Source organism: Meles meles, chromosome 19, assembly GCF_922984935.1.
Source record: "Meles meles chromosome 19, mMelMel3.1 paternal haplotype, whole genome shotgun sequence".
In the NCBI taxonomy this organism is placed as follows: Eukaryota; Metazoa; Chordata; class Mammalia; order Carnivora; family Mustelidae; genus Meles; species Meles meles.
Window position 1 is genome coordinate 35,134,106 of NC_060084.1, and position 22,429 is coordinate 35,156,534.

At 35.5% G+C, this 22,429-nt stretch overlaps 1 protein-coding gene across 3 annotated transcripts in view; it reads right to left on the minus strand.

Moving 5' to 3' along the window:
- Positions 1–22,429, minus strand: part of PHKB (phosphorylase kinase regulatory subunit beta) — a 249,812-nt gene that overhangs the window by 123,247 nt on the left and 104,136 nt on the right. For all 3 annotated transcript variants that reach the window (XM_045988942.1, XM_045988940.1, XM_045988941.1), the window contains 2 exons: positions 16,729–16,844; positions 3,116–3,179 (listed from right to left, as the gene is read on the minus strand). In XM_045988942.1, the coding sequence (XP_045844898.1) occupies positions 3,116–3,179; positions 16,729–16,844 (180 nt within the window). The remainder of the gene's footprint in view (positions 1–3,115; positions 3,180–16,728; positions 16,845–22,429) is intronic.

A 22,429-nucleotide genomic window follows, 5' to 3' on the forward strand; every position in this document is an offset into this window, starting at 1 on the left:
CACTGAAGTACATAAAGGGCAAAAGGCAAGCCTTTTACATTGTTCAATATATGGATTCCTCCTTCGAAAGTTCAATAATTAAGAAAAAAATAGTGCGGTCAAATGTACAAACTCTCAGTTATAAGATAAATCTTGGGGATGTAATGTTCAGCATGGTGATTATAGTTAATAATATGTATTTTGTATATTTGAGTGTTGCTAAGTAAATAGATCTTAAAATCTCCTATCACAAGAAAAAAAAATTCTACCTATGTATGTTGGCAGATGATAGTTGATTAATTAGAATTAATGTGGTGATTATTTTGCAACATGTACAAATATCTAGTCATTGTCACAGACCTGAAATTAATGTTATATATCAATTCTATTTTAGTAAAAATTTTAATTTCATTCAAAAAAGAAAGAAAAGCCTTAAGAGTTTTCCAAGATTTAGCATCGTTGACACCTCTAAAGGTGGGAAGCATTCAAGATCCATGATTTCCTGTACTAATAGCTGATATTCCAGATTCATTAGCAAATGGCTTTGGTTTAATTCCTGGGTTTGCCTCTGTTTCATGAACTGCGAAAAGCCATCTCAACTCTCTGACCATTCATTTTGAGAAAAGGGCCCTTCCAGCTCCAAAGATCTATGACTTGAAGAGGTTTCTTTGTTTGAACAAAAACATTTCTTTGTTATATTAGTTCTTTTTCTAGCTACTGATTTTAGAGATCACAGCTCTTTTAAGCACACGAAGCAATATTATAAGATGATGAAACACTAAAAAGATCACATAATTTTTAAATGTGGTACTGTTTAGCAGGTACCTTTCGAATTTCATTGCTATAGTGATGGGACTTTGCAAAACTAGCTCTGATTATCCAGGAAAAAAAAAAAAAAGGAAGACGAAGAGGGGTTCTACTTGCAATAGGTAACATCTGTGTGGCTACAGGAATAAAGCATTATTTGTCTAAATTTCTACCTGAAATAATCAAAGAATAGTCCAGTCAGTGAACATTTGGTGTATAACTCTGCCAGAAACACAAGCTAAACAAGGTCAAGAATGAACTCTGCTTTGGGACGCCTGGGTGGCTCAGTCAGTTAAGTGTCCGCCTTCAGCTCAGGTCCTGATCCCAGGGTTCTGGGATCAAGTCCTGCATCGGGCTCCTTGCTCTGTGAGGAGCCTGCTTCTCCCTCTGCCTGCCACTCCCCTCTGCTTGTACGCTCACGCTCGCTCTCTCTCTCGCTCTCGTTCTGACAAATAAATAAATTAAATTAAAAAAAAATAAAAAAGAATGAACTTGCTTAGAGCAGTTGTTCCCATCCTTGGCTGTGCATTAGAATTTCTGGGCAGTACAGGAAAACTTCAATACCCAGGCCTCCTCCAGACCAATTCAAATCTCTACAGCTAAAGCCCACACATCAGTATTGGTTAAGTTCCTCAGATAACTCCAATGCACAGTCAAGATTGAGAAATTATGGCTGGTTAATGATACCGGCAATATACTTATAACTCAAAATCAGAATGCATAAAAAAGCAGTTCAGTGCTTTTAGAGTTATGGCTAAGAGATCTCTGAGAGCTTTCTGGGAAAAGCAGGCTGAAGGCAGAGCCCTGAGAGATAGGGAGTTGGGAAAGGTGCAATTATGTGTGTGGGTATCTGGATAGGTGGAGGGGGTATATACAAGATACGTAAGCTACATATGCTAAGATTCCAGTATACCAAAGGAGATGGCACAGCTGCAAAAAAAGAGCTGACCACTACTTCATAACATCCAACCTAAACATACAACTATACTCAGCCACTATATGGGAGGCCATGGAGAACAGAAAAGCAAGACCTGCATCTTTTCAGACTGTTGCTGTAACACTACTGGTTTAGTCCATGAATCTTCTCCATCTCTTTGAGACACTCTCTAGAGGTTTTTCAGTCCAATCTCTTCATGTCCTTTCTTTAGAATTACCGTTAATCCATTAATAGTAACGAGAGATAACACTGAGGATTTAATCTTTGCCAAGTACTAAACTAATTTGTTTTTTAATTGTATGAAAACCTTCTACGTTAGATCTTAGTATCAAAGTTATAGAGCTCACTGGTAGGGGTACAGAGCAGACAATGATCCTATTTCCTGACTTGAAAAACAATGTCACTCCTTTTTGCCATACGCCAACTTGAACCTTTATTAAATTCAAGACCTGTAATTAAATTACAGCTGCCATAACAGAAACCATGCCACATTTTGCAGATCTGAATAAGTTCCTAAAATGTATCTCCACTGACTTAGCATTTTAATAGCTTAGGGTTAATCATAGTATCAGCGGAAACATCCTTTATCCTCCCATCTTAAAAATCCACAGAGATTGCTAAAGAAAATTAGCCTACTCCTTGATTGAGAAAAGTAACCTGTATTCCTACATATTATTGCCTTCTATTGACAAATCAGTCCACGGTCACTTGATTAGGTGTAGAAATTGGTTAAATATCTTACGAAAATTTAAGGCAACTCTCAGGATTTCCTTTTTATCCCAAAGAAAAAGAGATTTAAACATAAAATTATAGTTAACTGAGGGTTAAGCAAGGATCAAAGTTTCCAATTCTTTGGCTGCACATATTATGCAAATTCCCCTCTGTGTGAGATATACATTGATATATATCATATTGAAATCAACATGGGAACTGACACAGAAAATATATGATTTATAATATCAAGAATATTTAAAAATGTGAAAACGGGGTGCTCGGCTGGCTCAATCGGTAGAGTGTGCAACACTTGATCTTGGGGTTGTGAGTTTGAGCCCCATGATGGACATAGAGCTTACTTAAGAGAGAGAGAGAGAGAGAGAAATAAAAATGTGAAAGTGCAATAAGAGATTTGGGGGTAAAGTTACCAAACAAAGAAAATGAGAATTCTTTTTCAAAAGGCATTTTTAAATTAAGCAATGTTTTTCAGTTAGAAAAATAAGATTTAACTGGCAAATCATATTCAAAGGAAAGGTTGATCAACCATGAGCTGCTACATAGATTTCAGACATTCTTCAATCATAAGGAATGACCTGAAAAATGACCAAATTAATTAATCATGCAATTCAACAAAATAATCAGTTTGTTGTTGATATTCCTGTTTTGTTTTTATTTTACCTGATTGCCAAAGAGGTTGAATCCATTAATTGCTTCTAGAGCTGCTTTTGCTAAGCCAACAGAGCTAAAAGAGAAAAGAAAATCCTTTAGAATTCTGATATCTGGCTACAAAATAAGAACGATTATCTAATGAATATTCACAAGTAAGTTTCTTTATTAACACTTATAATAACTTCCATGAGAAAAATAATGTCTAAGAGACTCTAATCTGACATTTCACTATTTTAATTTTTCTTTTTTATGGTTAGTGATCTTCTGGGGAAAATATTTCTAAGTTCACCTTGATCTAGACAAATAGTCATACTATTGATGGGAGTAGTTTTAATCCCAGTATCATTTATATTCACTAACTCAAGGAAAAAAAAAGATGAACTTTAGAGGAAGGTGTATTATGATGACATGTACTCAATAATAACCAGGTGGGGCATCATTAGTTCAGATCAATTTAATAGAGCTTTCCTGCCATCAACACTAAGCCTTAAAAAAGATCTTGTATGTCATACACTTACCAGAGTTTAGTAAGAGCTTAATATACCCATTCAAACACTCTTAGCTTAGGGTCTAATAAAATAGGTATTATTTTATACTCAAAGAACAACTCTCATTTTTTGCCACATTCTTCTCTTTGTATAAAATGTGTACTCCTGGGGCACCTGGGTGGCTCAGTGGTTTGGACCGCTGCCTTCGGCTTGGGTCATGATCTCAGGGTCCTGGGATCGAGTCCCACATCGGGCTCTCTGCTCGGCAGGGAGCCTGCTTCCCTCTCACTCCCTCTGCCTGCTTCTCTGCCTACTTATGATCTCTCTCGGTCAAATAAATAAATAAAATCTTTAAAAAATAAAATAAAATAAAATGTGTACTAGTTGACCTCTCAAATGCCATATACAATAGTGCTGAAAAATGGAAAGATCCCAATTTCATTAAAAATGTGACACTGTTGGGATCTGGATGGCTCAGTCAGTTAAGCATCTGCCTTTGGCTCAGGTTATGATCTCACAGTCCTGGGATGGAGTCCTGCATCTGGCTCCTAGCTCAGTGGGGAGTCTGCTTCTTCCTCTGCCTGCTGCTCTCCCTGCTTGTAAGCTCTCTCTCTGACAAATAAAGTCTTTAAAATAAAACCAAAAAACCAAAAAAAGAAAAATTGAAGAAAAGGAGACACTGTCATCTTATAAATGTTAACCTTTAAATATTTTATATCAAATATCTAGTTTATTGCACTTACTGTAATTTTTTTGTTTTTACTTAAAGCAACAACATATGCCATTAATATCTTTTGAAAATAATCTTTTGAAAATAATATTTTTTGAAAATAATGGTCTATCATCATCTAAGCATTTCTTTAAAGCAGTGATTATAAAAGTATGGTCCCCAAAGCAGCAGCATTCTCCGGGAACTTACTAGAAATGTCAGTTCTCACTCCTCTCTGGGAGTCAAATCCAACAATCAGTGTTTAAAAGCCCTCTAGGTATTGGGCACCTGGGTGGCTCAGTGGGTTAAGCCTCTGCCTTCGGCTCAGGTCATGATCCCATGGTCCTGGTATTGAGGCCTGCTTCCCCCTCTCTCTGCCTGCCTCTCTGCCTGCTTGTGATCTCTGTCTCTGTCAAGTAAATAAATAAAATCCTTTAAAAAATAAAAATAAAAGACCTCTAGGTGCTTGAATGTGTTTTAAATTGAGAACCACTGTTCTAAGCTATTCATGTCACAATGATCCCCATTTTCTATGAGTTGTTTACATGAAATGTTCTCAAGTAAGCACTACTTTAATTATAGGATAGGGAAACTTATTTTGAAAGAATGGAGAAAGGTGGGAAACTTATTTTGAAATACGTGGATGGAAAGGTGGAGTAGACATAACTTTCCCTAATTCCTCTCACTAAATACAACTAAAAACCTTGGACACTTTTCGAGCAAACATAAAAAGACTCAGAAAATGGAAATAAGGCAGACTGGCTAAGAACCTGAGGATTCTAGGAACAACATTTTTTTGCCTCATATGTAACAGACTTAAAGAAGCCAACAACTAGGAATGCCAGTAGGTGCATATACAAAAAGTCCCAACAAAAGCCTGCTCTCTTTAGCCAAAGGACGAGGAAAAGAGCAGCCTAGCAAAAACTTTTAGACAATAACCATTCAGAAAAAAATTGTAGACTTAGCTCCACCCAGTCCTATAAAGGCTGAGTAGAAAACCTAGACTTTTACATTCTAAGTCTATAATGAAGAACCATACATTCACCAACCCTCCCGGCTCTGATGGTGTCACAAAAGTCCAAGGAGGAAGCCAAGACTTTTCATTCCCAACAGGTAGTAAGAAGGCTCCCCTCCTCATACCATGAAGATTACACAGAGTCTAGATTTCCACTCCTACCCATCAGTAATGAAATGAACCTCCTTGTCCTGCTGGGATGGCATCAGAGGAGGTCCACTGGAGAGTCACAACTTTCACTAATGTCCAGTTGTAAGGCGACTACACCCTTTCCTTATCATGTAAGTGGAGGCCAACTGGGAATAAGTAATGAAGCATTCCTATTCTTTCCAGCTAGGCAGGTTATCAGTGGAAGGCTATCGGGGAACTATACATCCCATCCAGACCCAGAAGTAACAAAGAATCTCCATCTTGGGTATCAACAAAAAACCTGGCAATATATTCTCACCTGGCAATAATACAGTAATGCTCCTGTCCCCTGCCACTACCAGAGTGGTATCAATAAAATACAGTTAAAGTTAAAAGTTAAAAAAAAAGATTCAGGGTCTTATAATACCCAAATGTCTATGTCTTAGTAAAAAAATCACTCATCATATCTAAAAACAGAAAGAACTCAAACTGAATAAAAAAGACAATCAATAAATCCTAAGACTGAGATGAAAAAGATGTTAGAATTATGGGACAAAATTTTAAAGCAGCCATGATAAAAAACGCTTCATTGAGCAATCATAAATATGAGTGAAACATGAAAAGATAGAAAGCCTCAGCTAAGAAACAGATAGTCTCAGCAATTTCAATTCAATATTAGAATTGAAAAATACAATAATCAAAGCAAAAAGCTCAACAGACAGGATTGATGGCAGGAAGGAAAAGACAGAAGAAAAAAATAACTGAATTAAAAGATAAAACAAAGCAAAAGAGAGAAAATAGACTGTTAAAAAAAGAAAATGAAGAGAGCCTCAGGGACCTGTGGGACATCTAACATTCCTATCATTGAACTCCCTGAAGGAGAGGGGAGAAAAGGTAGGGCTAAAAAAAGTACCTGAAATAACAGCAGAAAACTTCCCAATTAGCAAAAGACAAAAGCTACAGATTCAAGTAGCTAACTCAAACAAAATAAAATAAAAATGTCCATGCTAGGAAACACCATAAGTCTTGAAAACTAATACAAATTAAAAATATTAAAAAGGGGTGCCTGGGGTGCCTGGGTGGCTCAGTGGTTTAAGCCGCTGCCTTCGGCTCAGGTCATGATCTCAGGGTCCTGGGATCGAGTCCCGCGTCGGGCTCTCTGCTCAGCGGTGAACCTGCTTCCCTCTCTCTCTCTCTGCCTGCCTCTCTGCCTACTTGTGATCTCTCTCTCTGTCAAATAAATACATAAAAAATCTTTAAAAAAAAAAAAAAAGGGGGGTGCCTGGTTGGCTCATTGGGTGGAGTGAACAACTCTTGATCTCAGGGTTCTGAGTTTGAGTCCCAGGCTGGGTGTGGAGATTACTTAAAAATTAAAAATCTTATTAAAAAAAATCTTGACAGTAGCCAGAGAAAAACACCTAACCTATAGGAGGAAAAACAACTGAATAACAGTGACTTATCAGAAACCATGAAAGCTAAAAGGATGTGCCATGAAAGTTTTCAAGCACTGAAAGAAAAGAACTGTCAACTCAGAATCTTATATGGGTAAATACATTCATTTATCTATCAATTTATCTATCTGAGCAAGACATTCTCAGAAAGAACAAAAGTAAGAGATATGTCACCAGCAGATCTACTCGAAAAGTGTGACTAAAATAAGTTCTCAAAATAGAAAGGAAATAATAGAAAGAGGGAAAGAAAACAACCTTGGAACAATCAAAAAGGAAGAAAGAATATGGTAAGCAAAATATGGATAAATATAACAGGCTTTTCTTCTCCTCTTAGATTTTATAAATTATGTGTAATAATTACAGCAAAAGTTGTGAAACTATGGCTGTAAACATATTGGAGAGGAAATACTTAAGATATTATACTATAGATGGGCAAAAGTAATTCTCTATTTCCCTCCAACTGGTACAATGATAACATCAATAAGCTTGACTTGTTGTGTATCAATAATGTAATACCTACAGCAACCACTAAAAAGCTACACAAAAAAATACATTCAAATCCAATATACATAAATCAAAATGGAATTCTAAAAAATGTTCAAGTACAGGAAGGTAGAAGAAGAAAAACAGAAATGAAAAACAGAGAGAATAAACACAAAACAGAAATAAAATGGCAGACTTAACCCCAAACACATCAATAAGATCTAACTACACCAATTAAAAGAAAGATTGGCAGAGTTGATTTAAAAATATGATCTGGGGGGCGCCTGGGTGGCTCAGTGGGTTAAAGCCTCTGACTTCAGCTCAGGTCATGATCCCCAGAGTCAGGGAGCCTGCTTCCTCCTCTCTCTCTGCCTGCCTCTCTGCCTACTTGTGATCTCTGTCTGTCAAATAAATAGATAAATAAAATCTTTAAAAAAATATATGATCCAGAGTGCCTGGGGGGCTCAGTTGGTGAAGCATCTGCCTTCAGTTCAGGCCCCTGGGACTGAATCCCACTTTGGGCTCCCTGCTCAGCAGGAAGTCTGCTTCTCCCTCTCTGCCTGTCCCTCCCCCACCTCTGCTTGTGCTTGCTCTTGCTCGCTCTCAAATAAATAAATAACATCTTTTAAAAAACAACAAAAAACAAAAATAACCATGACCCAATGATGTATCAACCATAAGAAACTCAACTGAATTGTAACAATACAGGCAGACTGAAAGTAAAATGATAAGAAGAGAAATATCACACAAACATTAATTTAAAAAAAGCAAGAGTGACCAAAAGAAAAAAATAAAAGCAAGAGTGACTCTTTAATATCAGACAAAGTAGACAGTAGAGCAAAGAAAATTACTGGAGACAGAGAGGGATATTATATAATAATTAAATGGTCAATTCAACAAGGAGACATAGCAATCTTAAATGTGCATGCGTCAAATAAATGAGCTGCACCATACATGAAGCAAAATTGACAGAACTAAAAGGACATAGAGACAAAACCACAAATATAGTTGGGGACTCAACACTCCTCTCTCAACAATTAGTAGAACGACTAGACATAAAATCAGCAAAGAGAGAGAAGAAACTTCAGCCAGCAGAATCTAATCAATATTTTTATAACCTTATTGCTATGGACCAAATTATGTCCCCCAAATACACATACATTGAAGCCCCAACCTTCACTTTTATATATTTGAAGATGAGGCCTTTGAAGGTAATCTGGTTTAGATTAGGTCACGAGGATGTGGCCTTCATGATGGCATTAGTATCCCCATAAGAAGAGATACCAGAGATTTTCCTTTCTCTCTCCCTCTCTGCCATGAGAGGCCATAGTAAGAAGGTAACTATCTATAAACCAGGAAGATGGTCCTCACTGGAGAATCAAATTGGGTGGCACTTGGTCTTGTCCTGGACTTTCTAGCCTTCAGAACTATAAGAAACAAATTCCTGTTCTTTAATCTACTCAGTCTATGGTATTTTATGATAACCGAAGCTGACATAAAAATCTACAGAACACGAGTTGAGTACACCTTTTCTTCAAGTGCCAATCAACATATACCAAGATAGATCACATTTTGGCCATAAATAAGACCTCAAAAATATAAAAGAACTGAAATCATAACATGCTCTCTGACTACAATGGCATCACACTAGGATCAACAATAGAAAGACAATGGGAAAATCTACCAACACTTGTAACAAAACAATACATGCCCATCTACACAATTCACGTAGGTCAAAGAGGAAGTCTCAGGTAAAATTTAAAAAATATACTTAACATGAAAAGGAAAATAGAACATCAAAGGTTGTGTGGCAAAGGTAAAGCAATGTTGAGAGAGAAATTTATAACACTAAATGCATATCCTAGAAAAAAGAAGATAAAAAGCCCCATATTAATTATCTAAGCTCTAACATAAAGAACCTGGAAAAGAGCAAAATAAACCCAAAGCAAACCAAAAAATATAGAGAGATGAGAGCAGAAATCAATGACATTAAAAATAGAAAATTATAGAGAAAATTGATGAAACAACTGATTCTTTAAAAGCTGATAAATCACTAGCAGGGCTGTCAAAGAAATAAAATAATAGACAGAAATGACGAATATTAGAAATAAAAAAGGAAATAACATTACAGACAATGCAGACATCAAAAGGGTAATAAGAAAACACTGCAAATAATTCTACATACATAAATTTGACAGCTTACCAAAAAAATCAATCAATTCCCAGAAAAGCATTAACTACTATTACTTCCCAATATGAAATAAATCATTTGAATATCCTCATAACTTTTAAGGATATTTAATCCATAATTTCAAAATGGCCAAAAAAATAATAAATCTCCAAGCCTAGCTGATTTGATTACAGAATTTTACCAAACATTAAAAAAAAAAAAAGTTAAAACCAATTCTATACACTCTCTTCCAGAAAACAGGAAAGAAAGTACTTTGGGTTTTATTTTATGAAGCTAGAATTACTGAAATACTAAAACCCAACAAGGCAATACAGAAAAAACAATTATACACCATCATCCCTCATATATATGTATGTGTGCGTGTGTGTGTGTGTATTACCGAACAGAATTTAGCAACATACAGAATTTAGCAACACATAAAATGAATTACCCTGACCATAACTAACCAAGTAGAGTTGATCCCAGGGACACAAGGCAGGTTCGGCAATCAAAAATCAATCAGTGTAATCCACCATAATATTAACAGGCTAAAGAAGAAAAATCACAAGATCACATCAAGTCTGTGTAGTATTGGTGGAGGGATAAACACACAGAACCCAGAAAGAGACTGACACAAATATGCCCACTTTATTTTTAACAGGAGCACAAAGGCATTTCAATGGGGGAATGATAGTCTTTTTTTTTAATTTTATTTTATTTTTTTAAGATTTATTTATTTATTTATTTGACAGAGAGAGAGATCACAAGTAGGCAGAGAGACAGACAAAGAGAGAGGGGGAAGCAGGCTCCCCGCTGAGCAGAGAGCCCGATGTGGGGCTCAATCCCAGGACCCTGAGATCACGACCTGAGCCAAAGGCAGAGGCTTAACCTACTGACCCACCCAGGCATCCCGGAATGATAGTCTTTTTAACAAAGGCAAATGATGCTGGAACAATTGGACATTCTTAGGTAAAAAAGGAATAAGAACTTCAACCTTAGTTTCATCAAATAAGATTAACGCAAAATGGATCATAAACTTAAATATAAGACATAAAATTATACAACTTTTGGAAAACAAGTTGTTGAAGAAAATCTTTAGGATCCAGAGTCAGGCAAAAAGTTTTCTGACTTTATACCAAAGGTACAACCCATAAAAGGAAAAATTGATAAATTCAATCTCATCAAAATTAAAAGTTTTTGCTCTGTTTAGACTCTGTTAAGAGGATACAAAGACAAGCTACAGTAGGGAGAATATATTTGCAAAATATATATATAACAAAGGACTGGTATCTAGAATTAAAAACTATCAAGAAATAACAATAAAAAAACAATCCAAGTAAAAATGAGCAAAAAGCACGAAGAGACATTTCACTGAAGAGAATTTACAGATAGCAACTAAGCACATGAAGAGAGCCAACATCATTCATTATCCACTAGGAAATGCAAATTAAAATCACAATGAAATACCAGTATAAACCAATCAGAGTGCCTAAAATTAAAAAAAAAATAATGGTAACACCAAATGCTGGCAAAGATAGAGGCAAATTCTATCACTCATACGTTGCTGGTGGGAAAGTACAATGATACAGGGATCTGGCAAACGGTCTTGTAGTTTCTTTGAAATCTAAAAGGCAACTTCCTACCAACTGTACTACTGGGCATTCATCCCAGATAAATGAAAAGTTTTGTTCACACAAAAACCTGTTGAAAGAACATTTTGTTGTTGGTTGCATGTGCTTTAGGTGTTACATCTAAAGTATACTCTTGTCTAATCCAAGATCGCAATGATTTACAACTATGTTTTCTTCTAAGAGTTTTATGGTTTCAGCTCTTACATACAGGTCTTTGATCCATTTCCAATTAGTTTTTTTATTAAAATATAATGCATTATTTGATTCAGGGGTACAGGTCTGTGAAATTAGTTTTTGTATATGGTGTGAAGTAGGGTTCCAAATTCATTCTTTCACATGTAGATATCCAGTTGTCCCAGCACGATTTGTTGAAAAAAAATATCCTTTCTCCACTGAATTGTCTTTGCACCTTCATTAAAATCAACTACCATAAATGTGTGGACTTATTTCTGAATTGTCAATTCTATTCTATTGATCTCTATATCTGTTCTTAAGCCAGTATCACACTATTTAATTACTGTGGCAATTACTCTACATATAATAAGCATAGTACTGTAGTAAATTTTGAAATGGAAAGTGTGAACCAAACTTTGTTCTTTCTCAAGGCTGTTTTAGCTAGGCTGAGTCCCTTGCATTTCCATATGAATTTTAGGATCAGCTTGTCAATTTCTGCAAAAAGACACTTGAATTTTTGGTATAGATTATACTGATCACAGGATATCTTTACATTTTTGTTTGTTTTCACTAAAATCTATGCTGACCATTTTACCCTAGTTTTCAAGAGCAATTGAGTTAATAATCTGGGTTTAAGATATTGTCCTACGAACTCAAATCTACAGTCTAGCATTTCACCACCAGTAAAGGAAGTACTTGATGCTTCCACCAGTTAAACAAATTCCATAATATTTCACACGGTACTGCTGGTATACTCAAGACAAGGACAGTGGTCTCTTTTCATATCCAAAGACATTTTAGAGAAATGACAAGGCCTGGAACCTAAAGGAATTCTGTCCAAGTATATGTGGAATATACGGTGGTTTAATGCACAAGCACTTACATGCATCTAACCTTGGTAATACCAGAAACTCCTCCTTACAGTGAGGTATATGTGTTATTAAGATTGTTTGTAGTATTTTGAGAAGTGAGAAAAAATAACTTATTCAAAAGGCAAATAAAAAGGAAACTCTGTACTAAAGGAAATACATAATGTAGCCAGCCCAAGGTTCTGTCTTTAACAATGGTACATAAAAGCAGTTAAGAGATGAATTTGGAAATTGTCTGAATAAACCATTACAAAAGAAAAAAACATTGTGCCTGGAATACAGTAGATGTTGAATTCTGTCCATTTTAATGAATTTTTTAAAAATTCTGTCCATTTTAACCAATTGCTTTCCTGATGCAATTGGTTAAACAATTGGATTTAATTGGAATTCACAAATACATTAATTTACCAACCACTGGTTATTTGAATCTCTGGCAAAAGCAAGCTATTTAGAAACACAAACATATTCCTAATGCGATTTACATTTTATTGGCAAATAGAATACATTATGTTGTAAGAATTAAAAATATTTCACTGGCACAAGATACTCTCTGAAAATTATTCTATGATTAGCTAATGAATATATTAATATTAGGGGACTATTGCTAATAGAACATATATCAGTTTGTTCTTACAAGGTGTTAACTCAACATTCATTTAAAAGGGCTAAAAGCAACATTTCTTGGGATATTGTGATGCGATCTGTTATAGTAATGTGATTTGTTACATAAATCAAGCTTTACTAGAAAAAAGGATGGGTTTGGACTAAGTGATTTACAACCCACCATGGAATCCAAAAACTGAGGCTGTAATGGATGTTCATGAATTAGTTAGTATGGTAAAATTCATAAAATGAAGCACAATGGATGGATAGTTGCTTCTATCATAACTCAATGACTGGAATACCAAAAATGACTGAAAAAGACTAAGTACTTTAAATAACAAGAACTATATAGAAAAAAAATGGACACTAAATGCATCTTAAACTAAGTGGTGTTATGATAGTTACTTACCTCATATATTTTTTTTTAATTTATTTTTTTTTCAGCGTAACAGTATTCATTGTTTTTGCACAACACCCAGTGCTCCATGCAATACGTGCCCTCCCTATTACCCACAACCTGGTTCCCCCAACCTCCCACCCCCGCCCCTTCAAAACCCTCGGGTTGTTTTTCAGAGTCCATAGTCTCTTATGGTTCTCCTCCCCTTCCAAATTTTTTTTTTATAAACATATAATGTATTTTTATCCCCAGGGGTACAGGTCTGTGAATCGCCAGGTTTACACACTTCACAGCACTCATGGTAGCACATACCCTCCCCAATGTCCATAACCCCCTCCCCCTCTCCCAATCCACCTCCCCCCAGCAACCCCCAGTTTGTTTTGTGAGATTAAGAGTCATTTATGGTTTGTCTCCCTCCCAATCCCATCTTGGTTCATTTATTCTTCTCCTATCCCCCTAACCCCCCATGTTGCATCTCCATGTCCTCATATCAGGGAGATCATATGATAGTTGTCTTTCTCCGATTGACTTATTTCACTAAGCATGATACCCTCTAGTTCCATTCACGTCGTCGCAAATGACAAGATTTCATTTCTTTTGATGGCTGCATAGTATTCCATTGTGTATATATACTACATCTTCTTTATTCATTCATCTGTTGATGGACATCTAGGTTCTTTCCATAGTTTGGCTATTGTAGACATTGCTGCTATAAACATTCGGGTACACGTGCCCCTTCGGGGCACCTGGGTAGCTCAGTCAGTTAACCATCTTGACTTTTGATTTCCACTTAAGTAGTGACCTCAGAGTTGTGAGATCGAACCCTGCCCTAGGCTCCATGCTGGGCATGAAGTCTGCTTAATAATCTCTCCCTCCACTTCCTCACCTCCCACTCTCTCTCTTAAAAAAGAAAGAAAGAAAGAAAGAAAGAAAGAAACAAACAAACAAACAAACAAACATATACTCTTGGAACACCTAGCTGGGTCAGTCAGTAGAGCATGAGACTCCTAAACTCAGGGGCATAAATTCAAGCCCCATGTTGGATGTAGAGCCTACTTAAAAAAAAAAAAAATTAGAAGATATGTGAATTCTTAATCCCCTTTATTTGACCCATCCCCCAACCTTTCCTCTGGCAACCCCAAGTTTGTTCTCTGTTTTTTTTTTTTTTGGTCTCTTTTTCATTGTTTTGTTTTATAAATTCCATATATGAGTGATATCATATCTGTCTTTGGTATTTGTCTTTCTCTGACTGACTTATTTTTATACTTTCTAGGTCCATCCATACTGTTACAGATAGCAAGATCTCATTCTATTTTATGGCTGAGTAATATTCCATTATACGGATATAGTGGAATATATATAGATATCATATCCTATGTGATACAATCTTTTTTATTCATACATCTATCGACGGGACACTTGGGTTGCTTCCATATCTTGGCTGTTGTACACACTGCGGCAGTAAACATAGGAGTGTACGTATCTTTTCAAATTAGTGTTTTTGTTTTCTTTGGGTAAATACCCAATAGCAGAATTACTAGATCATATAGTAATTCTATTTTTAATTTTTTGAGGAACCTCTGTACTATTCTCTATAGTGGCTGTGCCAATTTGCATTCCCACAAACCCAGCACACAAGGGTTCCTTTTTCTCTACATCCTCATTGGCACTTATTTCTTGTGTTTATGATTTAGCCATTCTGACAGATGTAGAATGATATCTCATTGTGCTTTTAATTTGTATTTCCCTGATGACCATCTTTTCATGTTTCTGTTCGTCTCTCTAGGTCTTTTTTGGGAAAAGGTCCATTCCGGTACTCGGCCCATTTTTTAAATCACATTCTTTGTTTATTTGATGTGGAACTGCACAAATTATTTATATATTTTGGATATTAACCCCTCAACAGATATGCCATTTGCAATACCTTCTCTCATTCAGTAGGTTGCATTTTTTGTTGATGGTTTTCTTCACTGTAAAAAGCTTTTTATTTTGGTGTAGTCCCAATAATTTAATTTTGTTTTTGGTTCCCTTACCTGAGGAGAAAAATATTTCTGTGACTAATGTCAAAATAATTCCTATCTAGGTTTTCTTCTAGGAATGTCATGGTTTTAGGACTCACATTCAGGTCTTTAATCCATTTTGAGTTTACTTTTGTGTACAGTATAAGAAACTGATCCAGTTTCATTCTTTCGCATATAGCTATCCAGTTTTCCCAATACTATTTGTTGAAAAGGCTATCTTTTCCCTACTGTATAATTTTGCCTCCTTTGTTGCAGGTTAATTAAACATATAAGTACGGGTTACTTCTGGGCTCTCTATTCTGTTCCATTGATCTACGTCTATTTTTGTGCCAGTACTATACTGTTTTGATTACATAGCTTTGTAGTATATCTTGAAATATGCAATTGTGATATCACTAGCTTTGTTCATATTTCTCAAGATTGCTTTGGCTATTGAGGGTCTTTTGTGGTTCCATACAGATTTTAGGATTAATGTTCTAGTTCTATGAAAAATTTTCATTAGAATTTCGATAGGGGGGCGCCTGGGTGGCTCAGTGGGTTAAAGCCTGCCACATCAGGCTCTCTGCTCCGCAGGGAGCCTGCTTCCTCCTCTCTCTCTGCCTGCCTCTCTGCCTAGTTGTGATTTCTCTCTGTCAAATAAAAAAATATTAAAAAAAAAAAGAATTTCGATAGGGATTGCATTAAATCTGTAGATTGCCTTGGGTAGTATGAGTTGTATAATAATACTGGTTCTTCCAATCCATGAGCATGGAGTATCTTTCCATTTGTTTGGGTCATTTTCACTTTCTTTTATCAATGTTTTATAGTTTTTGGAGTATAGCTCTTTAACTTCCTGGGTTAACTTTATTCTAGATATTTTATTTTTGGTGCAATAGAGCTAAACTTTTCAGTAAAAGGTACAGTCAGTCACTAAATCTATTTCCCTAGCCTTAAGGAGTAAAGGAAATTCATACACCACTAACATCAGTCATAAGCTATTGTTATGAACCCCACTAAACCAGAATGCAAGATGCTGATCACATCTCCTACAGAAAACAATAAATGTTAAGTTTTGTATGAAGGGTTTGGGTATCTGGTTAGGCCAGCTCTACAATATGGAAGGGAATTTCATGTGCAATGAATATATATTTGGTATTTGGCAATTTTAATGTATTTGATCTTTCAAATGGTATCATTTCAAGAAGAAAAAAAGAGAAATAATTGGTTGAGCAGGAAGGCCAAGCCTTGGACTGGAAGGCCGATATGCATGTACCGAACCACGGGAAGTTGGGAAAGATATCCTGCTTTTTTTCCTTCCATCTGTTTCTGGACCCTGAGAGTAGTCTCTTGCTTTAATTTTAAGTGAATTTCATCTGCATCATATATAGGAAAAAAAGAGATGAAAGTTAACATAGAAATGATAGCTGCAATCTAATACTTTGATTTTTATTCAAATTCCACACATTTAAATTTTTTTAAAAAACTCAAAAATCACCAAATTACCTTGAATGTAGCTCTGTGCTGCCATTGTTATATTTGCTTCCTCTTTCCCAGACACCAAAGTCAGGTACACGGTAAACTCTTTCTACACAAAATACAAGGTTTTGAATAAAAGAGACCTAAAAAATAAGAAATGAAACATAAGGACACATATAGTAGCAGGAACTTTAGATACTGATAAGAGCAATTAGATTATCATTTGAAATCCAATTATACACTTAGTACCAATACTTTCTTAGTATGTTTAAATTACTGTTTTTTATATTACTATGAGTATCCTGTCATACCTGGTTTTTCTAATATGAAGCCTCAACTGAGAACTTAATATACAGTACAGAAATGAAATTTAAATCCTGTCAATGCTCCAACTTATAATTTTTCAGCAATGTATCTATTACTATTCATAGACACTGGGTATCTTGAGAATTAAGAAAAATACAAAGCATCATTTTATAATAAATATTTGTTATCTAAAATGTTCATACAAAATGTTAAATCTAAAACTTTAGAGATAAAAATGTATTTCTCAGTTCTGAAATGAGTCAATCCATTAACTGGCTCATTAAGATTAACCTGGAGTCTTGAGCCTATTAATCCTGGAATCTAATACTCTTTTGGTCTTTTCTACAACTGTTGATACCCATTCTTACAAACTCAAAGCTAATGATTAGAAATAAGCACCAACCAACAAGCCAAGAGTCACAATTCCCTTATAAAGATTTCAGATAATGAAAGTTAAACTCTTAAAAGTAACTATAGAAAGCAAAGATTATGGTCAGTTCTTATTTTAAAGAACTGTTCATTTTAAGAAAGACAATATCTTAACTGAACTACTGGTCTTAATTACAATGCTTTAAATTTAGTTACCACGTTTGGTTCAATATTGCAAATTGAGTATGTGCATTTACCTAACTAGCCTCCATCTTGAGATCCCTTCTGAAGTGGCAATATGTATCTCCCACCTCTCTCCGTACACATAATTAATATATTGTATGTACTTTTAAAAATGACACAGTGATGGATGGGAGAGGTGCACTAAATGGGTGATGGGCATTAAAGAGGGCACTTGTCAGGATGAGCACTGGTGTTGTTTATAAGTAATGAATCACTAAATTCTACTCTAGAAACCAATACTACACTATATGTTAGCTAACTTGAATTTAAGTAAAAAAAAGAAAAGAAAAAGAAAAACCTTTTTACACCATTGTAATTATTGTACTTAAAAAAATTATAGTTAATAAAGTATACACAAATTTTTAAAAATGACACAATACTAAAAAGCCAAGGCAAGATTTCACCAGTATACTAGAAACTGTGCCAAATTATAGTAGAAGAAAGCAAAGAAAAGAGTTATTTGAGAAATCAGAGCAGAGAAAACCACAGCCTCTTAAAATGATTTTTCTTTATTCTTTAGGATCTCTACAAAGTATTTAAGCCCAGAGTCAACAAAGGCATTGCTCAAGAGTTGATCAGAGAGCAGTCTACCCAGATGCTCTCACAAAACATGAATGGTTCATCTTGTGGTTCATGTTGGAATTCCTGACATTTCCACCCTGCATCCCAAAAGAGATGTTTGCCCTTAGGGTCAAAAACAGTTGACGAATTTCAGTGAAGAAAAAAGCAATAAGGGTGTTGGAGTCTCAAAGAAACAGAACAGAGCATAAGATAATTCTAGATTTCCACAAAACGCACACCTCTCCCATAACTTCCCTACGCAAGAGTGAAGCATTACATACCTACAAAAAACTTTTTCTTATTTTTTTAGTTTGAATATTATTGAGGGTCTTCCCAGCTTTCCCATTCTTGCTAACTTGCCTATACACCCTAGGAAAACCTGCCTGTAGAAAAATCTTGGTTCATTGTCACAAAACCTGGTAGCTTTAGCTCTTCTACGGTCTTTAAAATTTTTAGGTTCTATAATGCATACAGAAAATACTTCAAGTTTAAAGATTTGAAAACATCTAAGTCCTCCTTCCTTTTGTAACAAACTTCTCAAGTATATAATCTATATTCCTGTTCCTTTCTTCTCTTAGGAGGGCTTTAGGACAGGACTAGGCCCAAGTAAGCAGTTTGCTCAGAATGCCTACATGGTAAAAATGGCTGGAAAGGCATTTTTGGCTAACAAGCCCTGTGAGGAAAATTAAAATACCATTTACATTCTAGTTCCACAAGTAAAGAGTCTGGAAATTGCCATTCCACTCTCTCCTAACAAGTAAAAAGCTTAATAGACTGAAAAATTGACAACCCTACTTATATCCATAAAGTGTGGGGGCAGGGTATGGAGACAGAGCATACTGCTGCCCTAAGATTGAAGAGACCTACAAGTGAATACAGGCAGCCATGGCTTCCTGGAGTAGAGACTCATGAGCAGAAGTCACCTTGGGAACCAGGGCTGGGGTGGTAAAACCTGAACTGTAATTGAGCTGGTAGAGGCACAGTTAAAACTGAGAGTTAAAGCTCTGAGAGTAAACAGCTCCAGGAGGAAAAAGTCATAAGTAGTTCCCCACTAAATACTGAGATTTACCTGCAAAAACTCTACCAGATTCCCATAGAAAATGTCTGAGGAAAATCTCCTATGTCTTCTAGCAGGGGGAGGGGAAAAGAAACCATTCTGAAATACAACTATCTGTGTTTTCTAAATGTTCTTAAGCTAGGTCACTTTTACAAAAGACCTACATTACTACCTGTTTTCACTAACTGAAAGAAATCCAATGAGGATTTTCAATTTTACAAAAACAAACAAACAAAAAACAGCCATTACTATACTAACACAGGTCTTTCGTAAAAGCAAAGTGGTATAATACAAACTTTGGGAAAGTGGGGGATAATCTTCACTTTATAGAGTAAGGCTTACAAAAAGTTCCATAGGAACACTCTACTTTCAGACTGTGGGGGAAATCTCCACATTGAAACATTCTGTTTTTCAATAACAAGGCCTCAAATGAGTTAACCAGACCTTGACTAACCAGGCCTTGCCTATTAGGTCCTAACTGACCCGGGGAAAGAGAAATACCGGCTCCAGTCAGCTCTAGCCTTCAACATGAAGAAGAGAAATACTCAACTAGAGCCTACTATCGCTATCTTATTCTGCCCAATGTGAGAGGGAAAAAAATATGAGATACACTTGCGAAGTTCATAGTCCAGAAGCACAGGCTAACTAAAAGACTAGACCTGATTAGGATTACAGAATACTTTGCATCCTTTCCCCTCATATCTCACCACCACATTATTAAAGGCCTATTACAATAGTTCTTTTTATAGTACATCATGTCCAGCTATCAGGAAAAAGTTATAGGCATATCAAAAGGAAAAAAAAACCTCACACAATCTGGAGAGACAAAGTAGACATCAGAACTATGTATGACAAGGATATTGGAACTATCAGACTAAATTTAAAATAAATGACTAATTATGATATGGAATCTGTCGAAGGAAGTAGTAGTAAACAAGAACACATGGCAATGTAATCAGAGATGGACATTTGAAGAACAAATTCCTCAAAAATTCTAGATATAAAAAATACTATAATAGAAATTAAAATGCCTTTGATGAACTTATCAGAGATTCAGCACAACTGAAGAAAGAATCTCAGCTAGAGGCTATATAAACAGAATTCTTGAAAACTGAAAAGCAAAGAGAACAAAGACTGAAAAACACAAAACAGAATATTCAAGGAATGTGAGACAACTAAGAAAGGTGTAATATACATGTAATTGGCATATCAGGATGAGAATAAAGAAAAAAATAGAAGAAATGTTTTAAATAATAACAACTAAGAATGTCCCCATATTAAAAGTCAAATACCAAACCACATATAAAGGAAGTTCAGAGAAAATTAAGTATGATAAATGTCCCCCAAAACGACACCTCAGCACACCACTTTTAAATAACAAAAAACTCAAAGTTAAATTAAAAAAAAAAAAAAAACAGAAAAAAATCAAAGGAAACAATAATGTTACTACAGCAGAAGAAGGCTAAGAATTACATACGACTTTTTCTCTGAACCTTTCAAGCGAAATTGGAATGAAATACTAGAAGTGCTGAGGGGGGGGGGAACTCATCAACCTAGAATCCTGTACCCTGTGAAATTATCCTTCAAGAGTAAAGGAGAAATAAAAACTTTTTCAGGTAAACATAAATTGAGGAAATTTGTCGCCAGTAGGCCTGTCTAGCAAGAAATGTTAAAAGTTCTTTAGAGAGACAGAAAATAATAAACAGAAACTCAAATCTAAATAAGTGAAGGTGAGGGACACTTGGGTGGCTCAGTCATTAAGTGTCTGTCTTTGGCTCAGGTCATGATCCCAGGGTCCTGGGATCGAGCTCCACATTGTGCTCCCTGTGCAAAGGGAAGCCTGCTTCTCCCTCTCCCACTTTCCCCTGCTTGTGTTCCCTCTCTCACTTGTCTTTCTCTGCCAAATAAATAAATAAAATCTTTTAAAAAATAAAATGAATAAATGAAGGTGAAATAAAATTTTTTATTTTTATTATTCTTAATGGATTTAACAGATAACAGTTCAATCAAAATAATAAATAACAACAATGCAATTGATTATGTATTTTTATATCTACATGTACCCTTATATATAAGTAAAGTTAATGACAGCAAAGATACAAGGAAGGAATTAGGGTTATTTTGTTATTAAGAAACACCACACATGAAATGGTACAGTGTTATCTGAAAGTGGACTTGAATTAGTTGTAAATGTGTATTACAAACTCCAGGGTAACAAGTTAAAAAAGTAAAAAGTGGTATAATTGATATGCTAAGAGCAAAAGTATATATATGAAAGCTGAATTGCTTAATTATAGACTAAGTGCACTTTCGACTTCACTAGATGTTGTCAAAATGCCCTGCATGGTTTAAAAAAGAAAACTGGTGACTGATAAAGTTAGGCTGAAGTCACAGCAGGTAAGGCTTCTATGAACTGTTTTTAAAGCCCCTTCTTCTTTCCCAATTCTCACTAGTGTAGACATGGTAACTAGACGAACAGCACCTTTATTAATGATTATTTGGATAAATGTCCCATGTTAAAAACAGCAGGAGAAAAGTCAGTTTATATCTCTGATGACACTGATCAGCTAATGTTAAAGCCCATGACTTCCAACCTCCAAAAATGCTGGTGCATGAAATAAAACTTACATCTGTTGAAAGGACTCTTTATTGGGTTTTCTATTACTTGTTGGCAAATGTAACTTAAATTATATATTATCCATGACTCATTTCACATTTTCATTTCTTCACCTTTCCTCTTTCTCTGATCTTCCCCTGCCAGCTGGAGTTGGTCTGCAATTCAGGATCTGAAAACTTCCCTGCCCACTTAATCAAAAGTAGTATATTTGTCATTCTCTGTCAGGCCATGCCATTTGAATTTGCTACATTGAATCTTATCTTTTTTTTCTATTTTAGTAAGCTTCTGCCAATTTTCCCAACTAAAATGTAATTTCTACAAGGCAGGGAGGTGCCTTGTATGTCTTCATCATTCTGTATCCCTAGTGTCTAGAATAGTAATTTCTATATGACAATAACTCAATTTGTTGAAGGAATGCTTAAATGACCTAAAAAACATTTTTAAAAGAATATGATTTTTTCACATACTACCTCCGTCAACTTTTATAAAATTATAGCAACCTCATAAAACTTAATGGGAAGCTTCCCCTTCCTTTAAACTTTGGTGGGTTTCCTTACAAAACTAGCTGGAACAGT